Source organism: Numenius arquata, chromosome 10 (assembly GCF_964106895.1).
Source record: "Numenius arquata chromosome 10, bNumArq3.hap1.1, whole genome shotgun sequence".
Lineage (NCBI taxonomy): Eukaryota > Metazoa > Chordata > Aves > Charadriiformes > Scolopacidae > Numenius > Numenius arquata.
In genome coordinates this window covers 37,696,564-37,710,705 of record NC_133585.1, presented here as the reverse complement: position 1 = coordinate 37,710,705, position 14,142 = coordinate 37,696,564, and the positions used below count along the sequence as shown (strand labels likewise).

At 39.2% G+C, this 14,142-nt stretch overlaps 1 protein-coding gene across 4 annotated transcripts in view; it reads right to left on the bottom strand.

Moving 5' to 3' along the window:
• The window catches only part of PDE5A (phosphodiesterase 5A), a 130,539-nt gene that overhangs the window by 48,380 nt on the left and 68,017 nt on the right, over positions 1-14,142 (bottom strand). For 2 of the 4 annotated variants that reach the window (XM_074154393.1, XM_074154394.1), the window contains exon 1: positions 13,452-13,555. The exons of 1 other annotated variant lie outside the window; for it this stretch is intronic. In XM_074154393.1, coding sequence (XP_074010494.1) covers positions 13,452-13,555 — 104 coding nt within the window. One more of the 4 variants, XM_074154395.1, reaches the window with a different exon arrangement.

Here is a 14,142-nt window from a genome sequence, read left to right as displayed (position 1 = left end):
ATTCTTCAATTTTACACAGCCCTTAGTCTAGATTAAGCAGTAATGTTTTATGCCCCATAAAAAGAAAGCTATTTCTGCCTAAAGGAAACCTGAATAAGGCAGAGGAAGACTGCTTATGCTGTGGCTTTCAGAATATAGAAGATCAGAAGTTTATACTGTAATTTGAAAAGTTCTGGCCCTTCCCATTCCTAAGATTTGAATTTCAGTATAAGATGTACATATATGCACATAAAGACAAAACTTTCTGTTTTAATTCTGTTTTTCTAGACCATTTCTAACTTTTAAAAAGATAATTTTGAACTTTAATTCTCTCTGTTAAATCACCTGCAGCCCCTCCTATTTTTACATTGCCTATACACTGTTTTAAAGTTAACTGCTCCTGCGCTCTCAGAGTTAATGAAAAATGCTGTTTTGACTCAAAACACAAAAGCTTTGCTTAAAAACTGTCAGAAAGAAACATGAATATTTTTAATTCAAGCCCATTCAAAATAATGAAAAGACAGACTGTTTTCATGCATCTCGCCTATTTCCTTTCCGTGCAGATGAAACTTGTCTAACTCAACCCAAAATACTGAATACCCCTGAAGTTATATTTTTGAAAAGTTTACCATTAATTTAAAAATGTTACACATCTCTAGTATTTAACTGTTTCTCAAATTAACTTAGTGCAAGAATGCCAACCTTAATATTATCCATAAGCACACATATCATCAATAACATGAGTATACTTTTACTTATCACTATAATATTTTCTTCTCCAAAATCTATTAGGCTTTTTTTTTTTTTTTTTTTTTAAACACAGGGCTTTTTATTTCATTTACTCAGTGTTGAGGATTCCTCACGGCACATGAACTACTCTCAGAAGAAATGTTTTTTTTTCTGAATTACATAATGTATAGCCCTATGAACAGCAAAAATCCTATTAAAAAGTCTGATCTTTTGGAAACCTTTCATGGTGGTCATGTTTTAAATTTGGGATATTTTTTATTTGCTCAGCAGACCACAGGAATTTCAAGAGTGAAGCTGAATGAAACCATGGAAATTAGTCAGGTTAGTCAGCCGCTGATCGGTTACATGCATCAGTATATGTTAAATACGAAAAGCACTGTACATGGCCTTTTTTTCCTTACAGAATGGCTTCATCTATGTTGTAGAATGCAATACTGCAAGCGTAATTAACCATTAATTCAAAGTAAACGATTATAATCTAAAGTCCATCATTATTAATTTTGTTAGCAAGCAATCCACATTATTTGCCTTCTATTAGGAAAGTTTGAAAGAGTTTTTCAGATTTTGCAATTACATATCATTTGGAGACCTCAACTGTAGGCACACATGCTATGAAAAATTGAATTGATGTAGGAAGTAGAGTGAGTGTAAAGGAAGCACCTGGGCAAAACAAAGTAATTATGTTACTGTACTCATTCCACTTCACAGAATCATAGAATGGTTGAGGTCAGAAGGGACCTTAAAGATTATCTAGTTCCAACCTCCTTGCCATGAGCAGGGACACCTTCCACTAGAGCTTTAGTGTGAGCTCCCTGGTAATTTTTTTCCCCTCAAAGAAATATATTTGCCTGAGGTAAATATCATTCAGTGTAGCATTGTAAAACCAAATTCTTCTCTTATTCACACTAGTCCAACTCCAAATAAACGAATGATAGGCTATTCTTTATTTTGGCTTCTGTCAGTGTACTGTGGTCCTCATCATGCAAAACCTATGTACATGGTTAACATAATTTATAGCCCCAGTGATCTTCAAGGGTGAATGGTCAGTGTGGTCACACAGGACACTTGTGAATTTTCTGACAATGAGAGTCCAAAACCACTGAATGAAAAGTTGGACACAATTGAGGCAGTGAGAGTTTTGCCTCCGAGTTCCATAGAGCTAGAATTTCATTCCATGTTTTTATATTTTCCATGAAGCTGCTGGAACAGTGCGGGCTGTAGCAATAATATACCTCAATCAACATCTATTATAAATTTCCCAGCAATCGAAAGCTGGTCCGATTACTGGAAACATGGTGCCAGAGAACACAATGAAATTCCATTGTTATTCTGAAAGAGTTTTGGTTCATTGCTTAGCTACTTATTTTGAAAGGAAGTAAGTTCTGCTTTTTATGTATATTAATAAAGACTACCAATGATCCTTCTTTATTACAGCAGTAATACGTTTTGGAGTTTTCTGTGGAGCCATCTCACCCAAATGTTTCTTTCAGAGAAGCATAAAGAACATTTAATATATTATTAGAACTTTGACTTTAACAAGATTACTTTATTGTACTTAAACAGCATAAATATTAAATGTGGGTGCTGGGACTATGTATTACCGAAATGCGTAATATAATTTACAAAGGGCAATATCACATTTGCAAAAGCTGTTTCAATGAGAGTCAAAATAAGAAGCTAGCATTTGATAACAATTGGACTTTCATTTATTAAACTGAATGAGAAAACAGAATAAAAATTTGTGATGAAAATGACCAGAAGTATCCTTAAGAAAAATAAAAAACTTAAAATGCAAAAATTTGTAAGTAAACACAGTACAACCTCTAAAATCCGTGCTAATAACTCTTGTCATCATATATGTTATGTTTTATGTCGTTCTTTTTGTTTTACTCTAATCTCTTCAAGAAAAGAAATTACTTGGAAATGTTAGCTTTTTCTAAACAAAATGTAGCATTTAGCAGTAAGGCTGCAGAAAAGAACCTCAAAATGCAAGCTGGGTGCATTTAAAGCCTCAGGCACAAGAAAGTAGATATAGAATAATCGATAGTTTTAAAAGAAGGCTTGTGACTTGACCCAGTTTCATGATTGCGTGTGCTGACTTGATTTTTGAACATCGAGGATGGGCATTAATGTAAAGTAAGATTTAGAAGTAACAGTAATAACCTAGTATCGGATGGAGAGTGTTCTTAAACTAGCAAGTGATTAGGCATAGGAACCCATGTACTTTGTCTAGGCATGTTTGAAAATGCCCAGACGTGAACCTGTACTATTGCTGAGTGACAGCACTTTGTAGAGCAATCCCATTCACTGTTCACTTACACCTGAGGAAAGGAGAATATAAAATGCTGTCATTTCACCTAGCTCTGCTTTACACTGAATTGACATACGTGAATGTGTTGATATAAGATAGAAGGCAGAGAAAGAATCAGGTGCCCTGTGTGGACAAAGCAAAAGCTAAAGCAGAAATTTGGTTTATCAGTTAAAACCTGCCATTTTATTTATTCTGGAATGTTGTGTAATGATTGTCCCCTGGCCTTAATGGTGTAGTAATAGCAATCAGGAAGAACAACGTATTCTGAATTCTAATACCAGTTCTCAAACTGTGGATAATTTAGTTTTTACCTTCTTGCCTTTTTACTATGTAAAATAAGCATTTATTTATATAAGCTCATCTTGTGGTTATTAAGGGATACTGTAAAATCTTGCACATGAAAGTAATTACATTTCTTTAATAAGAACTGACTGCTTGTTAGGTATCTGCGCTATTTATGAAGCACTTTGACACTGAACAGAACTATATGTGGAGCTGCATAATTATGAGTAACATGTTCCTGTTCCCTTTAACGTGTCTTAGATGATGGTCCAATAACTTGCCAACATAGTGTGAGATTCTCAAAAAGCTCTGTAGGTTAACAACAACAACAAATCCTTAACTACTGTTTAAAGCATAGTTTTCAACTTCAAACAATTTAGGCATTTTTATTTGGGCAACAGGAAAGCTGTTCAAATTCAGCTGGAATAAGAACAGCGTTCACTGACCTTTACTGAATGCCTCTTCTAACAAGGAAACTATTTAGCTCCTTTTACTCACAGTTATACACATGGGTGGAAGAACTAGCATTTCACATTAACTGATGTATTCTAACTATTTCACATCTATCAGATAAAGTCTTGGCATACATTTGCTTGTTGACACTCAATTCTAATTAACAATGTAAGAGTATTATTACTAACACAACTACTTTCTCAGCACAGTATTAGCTCAACGGATATCCGATATTAGACACATTCTGAACTACAAATGAGGTTACTGGAAATTAGTAACAAGTGCTATGTATGACTGAAATGTCGTTTTGAAAAGGAAGAAACAAATGCCTGTGACTATTCAAATAAATAGTCTTCAGTAAGCATCAAGAGCTGATTGTAAGGACAAGACCCTTGCTGTAGAAATAAGTTTAGATGTTGCAGGAGTGTATTAAACAGGAGCAGATACTGATGTGATCTACACAGATAGTTAAACCAATGCAATGTCTCCATCCCAGCATAGCAATCACTGCATGCTGAGGAGTTACAGGCATCAGCATCCATTCCTTGTGAGCTGCGTGCATCCTTTACTGCAGTATGAGCCTCTACTTGAGAAAGCTATAATTTATCCCAGAGTTCATAAACAGGAATAGTTGAATATGAAGTATCCATTTTTTTAGTCACTTCTATCAGCCAAATCCAGTCTTTCCTCTATAAAACACAATTTTAAAGGAGCATGACAATAGTGACTGCTGAATTTGGCTGGTGACCTCATCAGCAGATGACAAAACTGGAGAAGAATTTTGAAGAGATAGGGATGAGAAAGGGATGAAAATACAATGGCAGGTAAAAGATTTGAAGAAAAAAAAAATGATTGTGTGATCATCCCCTCTATAATCACTTGTATACAAGCATGCATTTTCTGCATTACAGGAGATCTCAGGAACTTCAGAAGAATTAAGACTCTTTTGCCCTGATTTGTTAAACACTGTACAGAAAGTAGACCTGTCCCTAAAGCAAGAAGTTTTCGATAGGAATAGGCAACAGAAATAGAAAATCACTGGGTGAGAAAACACAGACACAAGGAAGCAATATGGCTTTAGCCAGGTCCTGCAGAAGGGCACAAGTAGACCTGAAGACAACCTCAGGTATAAGACCTGAAGAGAAACTTGCTTTATTTCCTGTGCTGTATGTATCAGACCATGCTGACCTAACACTGATTACTACTATTCATACACCGGGAATATTAAATAATTTATTCTACTCAGCTTTGCTTCGTTGTGCTCACCTTCAAAATAGACAGCTTACTTCTCAAAAAAACCCAAACCCCGGTGAAGATGTTTAAAGAGTAACAGCCAGATTGTAATTGTCTTGCTCACACATGTAACCATGCTACATATGTAAGATTATACCGATGTGACCATTCAGCAAGCACTTGGTATCTTTGGACAAAATGAGCAAAAACAGAGCACAAAAGTAATACTGAGATGCAACAATGATAGTATAGTGCATCTTAATTACCTTGCACAAAGAATGCATAATTATTACTGTACCATAAGGGCACTGAGTAATGAGTAACTTTCAGTAAAACAACAAATAATTCCCCGTTTTCTCTGTGGCTTATAAATCTTTCATATATACAACGTGTAATGTTTCAGTAATTGTGTGTTTTAGCAAAAAAAAATAATTAGCAAAACAGTCTGTTTTGCTAATTTTTCATTCAAACCAGCAGCTTCAGAACGCACTTCAGAACAGGGATTCAACCCAAATTTGCCTACTAGAGAATGCCAGCTTTCAGGTATCTGAACTTCTGTGGCCTAATGCTGCTAGTGTTAAACCAAAAGTATTTCAAGCCAAGCTTCCTATTTTCTCAATTGATTTCCTTAAAATAACCACTAGGTGTCTTCAAATTTCTCTCCCGCATCTTGACATAATTTAGACATAGAAATCATTTCCAGCATTAGCAACAACTTGAAAACTGTTCAGTTTTAACAAATGAGTTTGAAAGTCAGAGTCACTTGGATATTATACTTGCCTGCCCATTTTCTTTCCAGTACTTCCTGTTTCATAATCATGTTCTAAGTTGTTCTGTCACCTTTCTGGCCATGGAATGATTTAAATAAACTGTATAAGGCCTCATTAGAGGGGAACAGTAAATTGACTGTAAAATAAATGTTTTCAAACTAACTAAAAAAGTAGATTGACAAAGACAATGGCTGTTTTTCCTTAAACCCTCTCCAATTATAGTTACTAGAGTTTCTATTTCTAACAGTGGTAAGCAAACCGTTTTTGAAGACAAAGTATCACTTAAAGTCAATGCCAATTTTTTGGCACAACTCAGTCAAATATATAAGCATACATTTAACTTTAAACTTGTTAAGTGGTCCGACTGGTTTCTGTTTGAATACAGATCTAAATTAAGAACTCTAATTCTTGATTCAAACCATGCTCATGAAAGAGTGAAGTAACAACTTTTTAGAACAATGGAATAATGTAAATCTTGTCTAATGCTCATATTATTTTTTAAAATAGGAGGCAGAGGTTGCTTTATCATTTGAAGCAAAAGTATTTGAAATGGGGGACTAACACTAATAGGCTATTCTTGGCTATTTTCAAGTTTTCTTTAACAACCACTATGTACCTAATGATTTTGTTGTGGAAAGCAATAGGGCAATGCCAGTGACTTTAGTGAAAGACAGATTAAAAATTAAATTCACACCTGCCTGGAGACATCACATAAGTCTTAGGTAGTACTTCAGTTCCACTTAAATTCCTAAAATAGGGGTTAAGTAGGACTTAAGTGGTGCAGAGGCTTTGGGATGGCTCTATGTGCTGGGGTGAGTTCACCATGATGCACAAATAAATGGTAAAATATATATCTTTTACTAAGCAAATATATTTTGTGGCTATATTTTCAGTGCCAGACCTAATGTGAAATTACAACCATTGAGTTATTCACAAGGGCCATTTGAGTAGGGGTTCTTCTCTGACACTTTGTAAATAGTTCCTTTTGTATTTGATGCCTTCTTTTTTTTTTTTTTTCCCCCCCTTTTCTTCAAGTAAATCATATAAATATAAATTTATGTATGTTTCTTGGCCAGTAAGGAAGAGAAAGACTTGTATTCTGTTGTTTTATTAATTATATTTATTCATGAAAAAAGCAAAATGCTTCCTTTTTAATGATGAAAATAGGTGGTAGCATTAGTTCAAGTCAAAAATGTATTGTCTAAAATTGCTTTGTTTGTAATTCTTGATCTGGGTCATATATTCCTACACAATACAGCTTTAGTCTACCATTCAAATAAGCATGAACATAGGCTATGATGTACTTTTTTTTGGATCTGAAGACATCAGAGGTGATATATCATGAATTTTATCCTTGTGCAGAGAGCTAGCACAATGTCTACACACTAGGGAAGTCTCACTTCAGCTTCAAAATTAGACTGATCGGTATTTTTGTTTTATATATGTAGCCTTTCTCCTAATCTGGTAGAAAGACATGAATTTCCTCCTCCTGTGATGACTCTTCAACAGATGCCCAGCACAAAACTTCCATGAACTTCTACAGTTTAGAAATAAAAGAAAGGTGTCTTTCTTGTCTCCCACAGAGGCAATGTATGCCTCAGCTCCACCTTTCTTCCTAGTTGCCAGAAATTTGACCCTGTTTTCTAAAGTCTTCCAAGTAAGAGCAAAAAAATGGAAATGAGATTTCCATTGGCACTATCAAAAGTACTGTAACATGATAATAAAATTACCCTGAAACAAAAGAAGGCAAAAATAGACGTTAACTATTAAAGTAGTTCACCCCACCTTATTTTCTGCCTGTCCTCTAAGGCTTACCAGTTGTATTTTAATGATTGTGTTGTGCATGTTCGTTTGTTTCTTTATTACCTAGGGTAAATGGTACATAGTAAAAGCACATTCTCCCTGTAGCTGCTCAGTAATACCTGCTGATTAGTTTATTGTCCCACCAAAGATGCTGTGTAGGTCTTCAGCTTGTAGTTTTTTGGGAATTAAAGATGTAAATTTCTAGTAAGTGTTTTCTTAGTGTTTCTCAAATGACAGTTTCTTCAGTCTACAGTAATTGGTATTTTAGACATTGTTTCCAAAATACTCCCGCACACACCTAGCTTTATTTCCAAGAATAAATGCCAAAAATACTTAATCACATTTACAACTTCATGAATGTGGGTAACATTCCTTACCTTCCTGAGTGCTGTTTGAATCCAGAGATTAAAATATTTTGGGATAATCTTAATACTTTGCCGTTATCAAGAAAGGCACAGAGGTATGGATATATTGTTTATAAGTGGGACAACTACAGAGATCATTAGACCAACAAGAAAACTTTCCAAGATTTCATAGAAATAGATTTTTTTTCTGTACTTCATTCTCAGAAAAGCTCTGTAAACATCTAATAAAACCAAGTAAGTGGTAGAAAATATCCTGATCCCTGCATTAACACCACTACTTCCTGTGGTTTTCAAGCCATGGCCCAAAGAATCAGTGGGTCTGCAGTCCTCTTGTACATGTTTTGCATGGGGTAACTTAGAAAGCAAGTCCCCTTTCAGCATAATCGAACAACTTGCATAGAATTTTGTGCCTCCACTGGAAAACTGTTGGGGGTCCTTCAGTCACAGAAGTTAAAAAACCCACTGCCTACTTACCAAGGTCGTGTTAGGGATGAATATGGCTCATACCTGTATATTTTTAGGATTATTGTTTTTCTGTATGTCAGTAATATCTTTTAAAGAAAAAACACAGGCCAAAGCACATTTCAGTGCACATTTGGAAAATGTTCACTAGCTCTGCCTTTGAAAATCGGATTTTTCATACACTTGTCCAAAATTTAATTTCCTTTCAATTAGAAAAAATTAAGCACACATACATTACCAAACAAAACAATGACATAATCCATATGACATATAATATTTATAAGATTAAACACCAAATAGCCATCTCAAAATAAAAGACATTTTTTAAAAGCCCTCTAGACACTTCTAGATTAGAAGGCAAATGTCCTAAGTAATTTAGTACCACAGGCAGCATGTTACAAACTGATTGTCCACCAGCCATCAAGAAGAAAAAACCCCAAACAACTGTACTTGAGTTTTATCAAAGTAATAAATGTAATTTATGTATTCAAGTTGTACAGTCTCTGAATTCCAGCAAAGTACAGTTTCCCATTAAATGCTACTTCTGGAATCGTCAGTGAAGCACTATGAAGTACGATGCTGTTAAGGACATTTATTTTTCCAAATACAACCCCACCTTAATTCATTTGTAAATATTTCCCAACCCTGCTAATAAGCCAAGATGTATTTATAACAAAATAATTTTATTCCCAGTGAAAGGCATACAAGTCTTGGGTTAATAATTTGTATCTGTCATGCCATACAGTTCGGAAACCAGACAAAACCTGCCTGGAACAGTGCAGTTGCCTCTAATTGAGAGGAGAACTCTTACTTTGGCTGTTTTGGCAGTCTCTTCTCTTCTGATTGCAAAGAGCACTAAGAGAGAATCACTCCCATATTTTTAAGAGTAGGGACAAACAGGGAGTCAGAAATACAGAAGTATTCCATAGGGGCTTAAAATAAGTTTGATGTTTGAACATGACAATGTATGGACTTTTTTTTTTTTTTAAGGAACATAAAAAGATAAGACTTCAGAAAGACAAAAAGGCTAACAAATTCAGGGACAAATGCAGTAGAATTTCTTGACAGGAGTGGCTGCAGATTACACCTTTATGATGTCTAGTTAGAACAATTACATTTGTAACAGCAGCTACAAAGAGCCTTTAACAACAGTATGGGTAAACCTAAGACAATCTAAAAGAAGAATAATTTTACTTCAAAACGTTTCTGCTTTCTGGGAAGCCAGAATATGATAGGCAATTCTAAAACTTTGAAAGGGGAAAAGTAACAAGAGGAGCTAAAAAAAAGAAATAAAATTAATAGCTTAAACTTAGCTGGAGCTAGGCATTTAGAAACACTTGAACCCGTAAGCGTAAAGTAAAAAACTCTCCAGCCAGAAGGTTCGTCAGCCAGCACACTGCATCACTAAGTGAACCAAACTCATCTCGTCACTGAGCGTGCTGGTGGCACACTTCCCCTTTGCTGTTCTGCACTTTGATCATACTGTGACAACACTTCATCGATAATAGCTACTTATATTATCTCTGTATACCACTTGTCTCCCCAGTACAAAATAAAGTAATAAATAACTGATTCTGCAGCTTTCTACTCATGGGATCACAGTTTATTCACATACTCGAAGGAGGCAGCAATTTGAAGCTATTCACCTGGATTACATGCTTGTAGGTTTGCAACCTTGCACTACACAGGTGGAAGTCAATAACCTAGCTTTATCGCCGAGTATCAGTCCACCTACCCATCAAAGACTTGAGAAAGGCAGTAATGAGGCCTGCCTGGAGACGCTATCAGCGTCGAGGCATTGCAGGATCAAAATACAAGGTGTGAACCATTTGTATATACTTACTTTCTACATTACATTTTAGGGGAGAGGAGGAAAGCGGGTGCAAATTTGTTACATAGATGACCTGCATCCCTTTTCCCCAAGAATCCAGAATGAGGACTGGGGAGCCTAGCGACTCTTAACAGTTACCTTGTTATGAACAACAGTTAATGCAAACTAATTGTGGATAAAAAGACGTTTTCTTTTAAAGCACCACCTTGCCAGAAAATATAAATTTTATTTAAACCATGAAAACAGATACTAATATCAAACTGACCTATGCAAGGTGGAACAAGAGGCAGCTATTCAATGACTATATGAGATGATGCGACTTCCATACTTTAAAAAAAAAAACACCAAACCGAATCTGCAGGCGTAAGACCATGCAAAGTATTTATTTTATAAGTACTATTTAGACACCTAATTAAAACATTTTTGTGGGAATTACCAAAAGAGCTACTGTATAAAACACTATGGGAATTAAGTAATTGCCCAGAAAAAAAAAAGTTATTTAATACCTATCATAAAATTGCTAAATTAGGTTCTGATTCAAAGTTCATTACTGTCAGTGGAGAGGGCTTGTATTACTCTGTAATAAATGGTTGAGCTGGTGATCTTTTCCTATTCCTGTGTATAAATATTTGAGAAACAGATACAGAAACTATCTTTATCCGTTAGCAATTGTGCCTTGCAATGTGAAGTAGAATATGCCTCTGTGCTCTGCAAGATACCACATTAACTACCTTCCTGGTCTATTGCTTTTATGATCTGTGAATACTTTGGCATATTATGAAGCAAAACAAGAAATGAGAGGCAGTAAATTAAGATTAGAAAACAGTTGAAACTAGTTCAAGGAACACTGCTTTACTTGACAGAGTAAATGTAATGCTAAGTAACGAAACATTAACAGCATAGTCTTTGTTCAACGTATTGCTGTTGTACAAAGACTCAGCTAAAAAGAGCATGGCGTTAGATTTTAGGGGTTTTCTCTTTTCAAGCTCTAAATGACACTACAGCATAGAACATTAAGCCTTTTTACAAAGTATATCAATTCTTTCAAGCTGCTCAGCTTTATCCCAACAGGATATCATTTTAGTGAATAAAATTTGAAGCAACATACAATCAAATAACTTGTAATTTGTCTTTTCAAATACAAATTTACATATAGAAGAGGTATTCCTTATGATGTAGTTATAGTTTTCTACTTATACAGTAAGGACAAAAAACCCCTCCATTCTCTGCAAGACTGGGGAGAAGAGAGTTTTGAGACAAATGCAATGTTTCCATCACTTCAAAAACATCACAGAATTGTTGCCAAGCAAGAACTCAAAGTCAACAGTTTTTCTGCAAAACCCTCTCTTAAGACAGAGGCATCGCCGTCATGCAGACATGACTGAATTGTGTTTTGAGAACTACTGCCTCTTTCAGTCCTGCACAAACACAAAACTGTGTCTCAGCATTAAAAAAAAAAAAACAAAACCAACACAAAAAAAACCACAAAAAACAAAACCCCCAAAAAACCAACTAACCAAACGTCTCCTCAGGGAAAACAAATCTGACGCAGCGGTTACTATTAATTAGCATTCCTATTTGTTCAATATTACTTCCAGTTTCCAAAGGAAGTGTGAGAGGCTGAACTAATAAAATGCTACTTCTCAAAGCTGCTAACACCCTATTTCCTGGGCAAACAAGCTATCCTTCAGTTCCAGACCATGCACTAGTGTTCTGGAGAATATCAAGGTTAACTACTTCCATCTATGCATCCTACATCTATGCACAACCTTTTTAAAAAAATAAACATTTAAAAGACTTTTTTAAAGGCCTTTTCATTATATTTTCCTGTTAAACGAATCTAAGGAAGAGGCAGCAGAAGAAAGGGGACCGCACGACAGATGGTCGCAAGCAAGCAGGTGACCCCTGAAGCTTTCTAGCTCGCCACGAATCAATTATTAATGGGGATTTCTTTTCTTACCGCCCCATCCCATGCAGAGAGGAGCAGCAGCAAAGCCTCAGTCAGAAGGCATCCATCCCTGCCCCGGGACTCGGGAAAGAGGAGCGTATCGGCGGTGGGGAGATGGTGCGGAGCGGGAACGTCCGAGGACCAGACCGCAGGACTTACTAACCCGAGCTCTCTCTCCACCAAGATATACCGTGGGAGTTGCAGATCGCCTGTGCTCTGCATCCCCGCTGCTTTGTTTATCGGAAAATATTCAACATGGAAACCTGACTCCACTTCTAAAAATAGCCGAATTTCCTCGGTTTCAACTTGAAGTCCCACTGCTGAAGTGTGACAACGGTGAGCAAATACCTCGTCTTATCTCCAAAAGGCAGCATGTCCAGCCGGGAGGGGTGCGGATAAAGCCCAGAGGAGCTCTTCAGGTCTTCACATGGGGTGCCTCGCAAGAGCCCACTCCCCGCAGAGCCCAGCGCCCGCGCGCCGGCCGGGGAGGCTGCCCCCTGCTGGGGGGGCGGCCACGCTCCCCGCGGACCCCCCCCGCCCCGCTCCCGTCGGGGCACCCCGAGGTGCTCGCCCCACCGGCCGGGACCCCGCGGCCCCTCCTCGGGCGGAGCTCCGGCCTCACACGCACCACCTACGGCTTCAGCTCCCGGTGCCTCAGCTCCCGCGGCACTTAACCCAGCCGGTGGCCGCCGAGATGTCAAAAAAGTGATAAGCCCCCGGGGGGCGACTGAGCTCTTCAAGAGCAGCGCTTTGTTTTGAGGTTACCGAGTAATGACACGACCCGCCCTCCCGAAGAGGTTAGATGCTATCCGGGGCTTCCACATATTTCTGTCTAGTTCGCTGGGCAGGGAAAAACACGTCGCCTGCTACTCGGGAGAAGTTGACTATGTCTGTTTTAAACCGAGGAGAACAGAAAAATCAAGAAATAAAAGCTCTGGGCTGGGACAGCTTCATCCACCAGCGAGCGCCGGGCTGGCGCTGCCGGGCGGCAAAGCGGCCGCGGGCCGGGGGGGGCGGCGAAAGCCCCCGGTGCTCGGCGGAGCGGCGCCCGCATGTGCGCTGCGGGGCAGCCGGAGGGAGCTGCTGCTTCTTGGTTTCAGTTTGCGCTCTTTCGGGGGTAAAGCCAGGGGAGGAAAAGGGGGTCGTTTTTTTAAAATACATATTTTTTTTTTTATTTTCTTTGGAGACAGCAAAGGGAAATGGAAGAGCGACCTTTCGCTGGGAAGAAAGGATCTGCCTCTATCCGCCGCCGCTCCCGTCTTACCTTGTAGCTTTCCTAACAAAGTAAGAGCGGGCAAAGTCGCCGTGATCGTCCAGCCACGCTTCCACCGCTTCCTGCTCCGGCGGGGGGGGGCAGCTGCGCTCCATGCTTCGCGCCGCCGCTCCTGCCGCTGCTCTTGTTGCCGCTGATTTCCCCCCTCCTGCTGCCGGTGGCCCCGGCTCCCGGCCCCGGCTCCCGCCCCCCACCTTCCCGCTCCCAGGTGTGCGGGCAGCGGGATCCGGCGCCAGCGCCGCGCCGGCGGCACCTCAGCGCATCCCCGGCCCGTCCCGCAGCGGGCAGCCGGCTCCACCTCCGCCCCGGCCCCGCAGCGCCACAGGGGGTGCCGCGCCCCGGCCCCGCCTCGCCCCGCCCCGCCCGGCACCGGCGGGAGCCCCCGGCACCGACGATGCTCGGGGAGGCAGAAGGAGGCGTTTGTATCCGCCGCCCGGGGCTGGCGGCTCTCTGCGCCGAGGCTGAGCTGGAGCCGTTAAGCCCAGGAGGTCCCCACGGGGCCGGGGAAAAAACCAGAAGCGATGAAAAAGTAAATTGTTATCCCGGAGTCTGGCAAAGGGATTTTTCTCCCCTGCACCCGTTTCACAGTTATTTTCTTTTCAAGGTATGGCCTGTTTCAGCCTGCTTCGAAAAAGCGGTAAATTGGATGTCACTTTGGAGTATTTCACTGCTGGGTGTCAAT